Consider the following 3,405-nt stretch of genomic DNA (forward strand, 5'->3'; position numbering starts at 1 on the left):
ATTTCCCTGAAAACAGAGAACAATCTAGACATTGGCTTTTCTTTCCCCAAGTAAAATTCACTTCAGACCATTTCCTCACCCTCCCATCAGATTTGTGCAACGCTGAAAATTTCTGAGCTTTTTTTTATTATTTCATTTAAACAATAGGTTCGGGGCAAGATGGGAAAAGAGCAGCACCTTTTAAAAAAACCCTGTTGTGTGCTATATAGGATAAATAGGTGAGCTTTAAAAAATGTTAAGTTTATATATGTACATATACACACACATACTAAACCAAATTAAAAACAAAAAACTTGTGAAGGGTCGTTTTCAACACAAGAGAGAGGAAAGCCTTATTTCACAGCAAGCAAAAGCACCACAAGTTAAGATTAGAGTGCACAATCACACATAGGGCAGATACCAAACTAGCCTGGGTCCTGGAAGCAGTGTAGCTAGAGCAGCACAAAGCTCCACATGGGCCAACTTATCCCACTCCTTGGCAAACACGAGCACAGAGTCTCCTTCGGGATGTGTGCTGCGCAGGCCCTCCCACAGCCGGCTGCTCTGCCTGCATCAGTTTTGGCAGAAGCCACAGAAAGCAGCAAACTAGTGAGAATAAGAGACCCAAAGCAAAGCTACAGGACTGATTTAGCTACCGTATTTCCACAACGGAGGTTTCTGAGTTCCCCTATGTCTCTTGGGTGCTCTTTGTAGAACTGCCTGCTTGGGTCACAGAGCAGACCGCTCCTGATTATTTATTATTTGTGCACTGAGGTTCCCATTTTTGCCTATCTACCTCTTTTCTTTTCCTATCTTTCCTCCACCCCACACTACCACTCCTATTTCCTCCAGGCTGACAGGGCAATAAAATTAGGAAGGAGCACGTACACCTAACTAAGGGGATATTCAAAAACCAAATGAAGCTTAAAAAATAATAATTATTAAAAAAAACCCAAACAATTTAAAAACCTATTCAAGTTCTGCAGACTTCTGGCAGAGTTTGGTCATTTAGCCCAGAGGTCTTTGTCTTCAGGGCCTGCAGGCTAAATCGTCTCAACTGGCAAGAAGCATGCAATACAAGGTAAAATTCTGACTAAAACAAAAAAGTAGTAAGGGCTGGGGGGAGAAGAGGCTATAACACGGAAACCCAATACTTTGGTAGCAGCACTTATGCTACACGGTACGCTTTCAAGAGAGTGAATTCCTTTCTGTTGGTGCGAGCCGCCCAGATGAAAAGAGCAGCTGCCATAAACTGCAAAGGTGCCGAGACACAGGCTAGGCAGAAGGACCAGCCAAATTCACCCCTCACATCATCAGGCAGGGGCAGCTTCTTATGGAGCAGCTCAATCCCAGCTACATAGCAGCCAACGAGGCCCAGTGTACAAAGCCCTGGGGAAAGAAGCAGTAAAGCGCAATGAGCTCACTGTTGAAGTGCTCTGGCTGTCACTATGAGCTTCTGGAGGAGGGAGGGTAAGTGATGGATGGCAGGAGACCTACCTGCTAGGAAATGGAGGACTCCGGTGGCAATGGCAGGGTAAAGGCTGCGACAGGCACAAGCACAGAGCCCAATCAGAGCCCCAAAACACATGAGGCCAAGGCTGACAAAGGGCAGGAGAAACTGCAATCGCCAGAGATCTGCACATGAAAAACATAAAAAAGTTTGTTGAAAATGTGCTAGAAACTGATCTTCTCCCACCACCTTATATTCCCTTCTACCCACACTGCTTCTGCTTCATCAGACACTCTACATTCACAGCTAAAAAGGACCAAAGGCCCCACTAAAGTACGAAGAACTTCATTTGTTAACTCACAAATTTCTGTACTGCATTTACGGGCAAAACCTTTGCCAAAGCACTTAAGTTTTCCTTTTAAACTTTGACCTACTGCCTGTGCTACTGTGAAGGGGGCGGGGAAGCAGAGCAAGATACAGATGCTTCCCTCACTAGTGACTGTATTTGAGAAACGTGTTTTTTTTCATCCTACTTGTTTACCTGCCAGAAGTGAGAGTCACTTACAAGTTCGATTCAAATCTGTGCCACTATTGTGATTTCCAGGCTCTATGTACTTTTCCATAAACTGATCAGAGAGGGAAAAACTGATGCAGTTTGTAGTCATATCGGTTTCTGGGGGGGGAAAGAAAAAATTACCATTAGGTGTCTCCCTCCCATCCCCCTCCCTTCAATTCCTCCTTTCCCAACCCTTTAAACTGGAAAGATCCTCAGTGAAAAAATTTTAGAGAAAAAAAACATTTTAGAGAAAAAATTACCTCTCAAAACAGATCTGTAGAATGCCTTATCATAATGTAGTTAGCATAACGTAGTTACTACAATGAGGGAGGGCATTCAAACATGCAGAATTGTCAAGCTTACCTGGATTATCCACAGACAACTGGGCCATGCTTGACAGATTGGGAAAGAAATGTGGCATATGATGCTCAACTATGTTGTTACATATTCCTGTACTCAGAGTTGCTTAACTGAACCGTGCTTATCTCCATGTGCAGAATGTAGTATCATACTAAACAATTCATTCAGAAATGGATAGGAAGGACTATTTAAAGAACAGAAAATATTTGCTTCTTTATACTAAATTTCTCCCCTTTTATGCTTCAGATTTTGCTTTGAGAATACTATTGAGCAGAGCTGGTTTAAGTGTCTTCCAAAATAAGTATTTTCATTAGAGAAAAAAAAACCCCAGTATTTCATATAATGTTTTTTCTCCACAAAAAGTGTTTGAAAGTACATTTTTTTAAAAGGGTTCAAAATGAAGGGCTTCACACACATAATACGTGTCCAAAATCTACTTTGAAGCAATTAAAATAATTGCTCACCACACTTTTTTAGCCCCCAACCATTGTGAAAAAGAATACAAATATTTCATTCTATATCCAGCGCTATGGTACAAGGAGTCCAAAATGTGCTGATGCAACAGTGAGACATTTGTGACACACAAGCAAAATAAATGACTAGCTAAAAGGAAAAAGTGCCCCTTTGATAAAGTAGTATCTTTATTCTATTGCTGGATCCCAGGACCTCTCCTAAAAAGACAGACTGGCAGAGCGACTATAATATATCCCCAGTGGGACCGCAGATGCAAAAGAAAATCAAGTTATACCAGACTAAATTTAGATCAAGTCAAATGTGTCAAATCCAGAGCCTGTAGCACTGGCGGCCACAGACCATTTTGCTTTTTGCTTCCTTAAAAATTTAGACTGTCTTTATTAAAAAAACCCACATAAGCTAGAAATAAGCCTTCTGGGGGAACAAAGTGGCATGAATATGTTGTGAGGAAGTTAGCACATACCACCCCAGGCAAGCTAGGGAAATGTTAATTGCTCTGGAGATACCTGGTGGGCTGTACCAGTGAGAGTTTTTGGGTACAGTGATACACCTCCGCCACAATCCAACTGTGCCGTTGCACCGGAAC

The 3,405-nt window shown here is 42.0% G+C and overlaps 1 protein-coding gene across 4 annotated transcripts in view; it reads right to left on the bottom strand.

The window, feature by feature from the left end:
- Positions 1-960: 960 nt before the first annotated feature.
- Positions 961-3,405, bottom strand: part of CLDND1 (claudin domain containing 1) — a 7,377-nt gene continuing 4,932 nt past the window's right edge. For 2 of the 4 annotated variants that reach the window (XM_009575249.1, XM_009575252.1), the window contains exons 2-5: positions 3,326-3,405; positions 1,995-2,102; positions 1,477-1,614; positions 961-1,368 (exon numbers count right to left, since the gene is read on the bottom strand). The exon at positions 3,326-3,405 is cut by the window's right edge and continues 233 nt beyond it. In XM_009575249.1, the coding sequence (XP_009573544.1) occupies positions 1,148-1,368; positions 1,477-1,614; positions 1,995-2,102; positions 3,326-3,405 (547 nt within the window). In that variant the 3' untranslated portion in view covers positions 961-1,147. The remainder of the gene's footprint in view (positions 1,369-1,476; positions 1,615-1,994; positions 2,103-3,325) is intronic. The other 2 variants (XM_009575250.1, XM_009575251.1) reach the window with 1 other exon arrangement.

Source organism: Fulmarus glacialis, unplaced genomic scaffold (genome assembly GCF_000690835.1).
Source record: "Fulmarus glacialis isolate BGI_N327 unplaced genomic scaffold, ASM69083v1 scaffold17183, whole genome shotgun sequence".
In the NCBI taxonomy this organism is placed as follows: Eukaryota; Metazoa; Chordata; class Aves; order Procellariiformes; family Procellariidae; genus Fulmarus; species Fulmarus glacialis.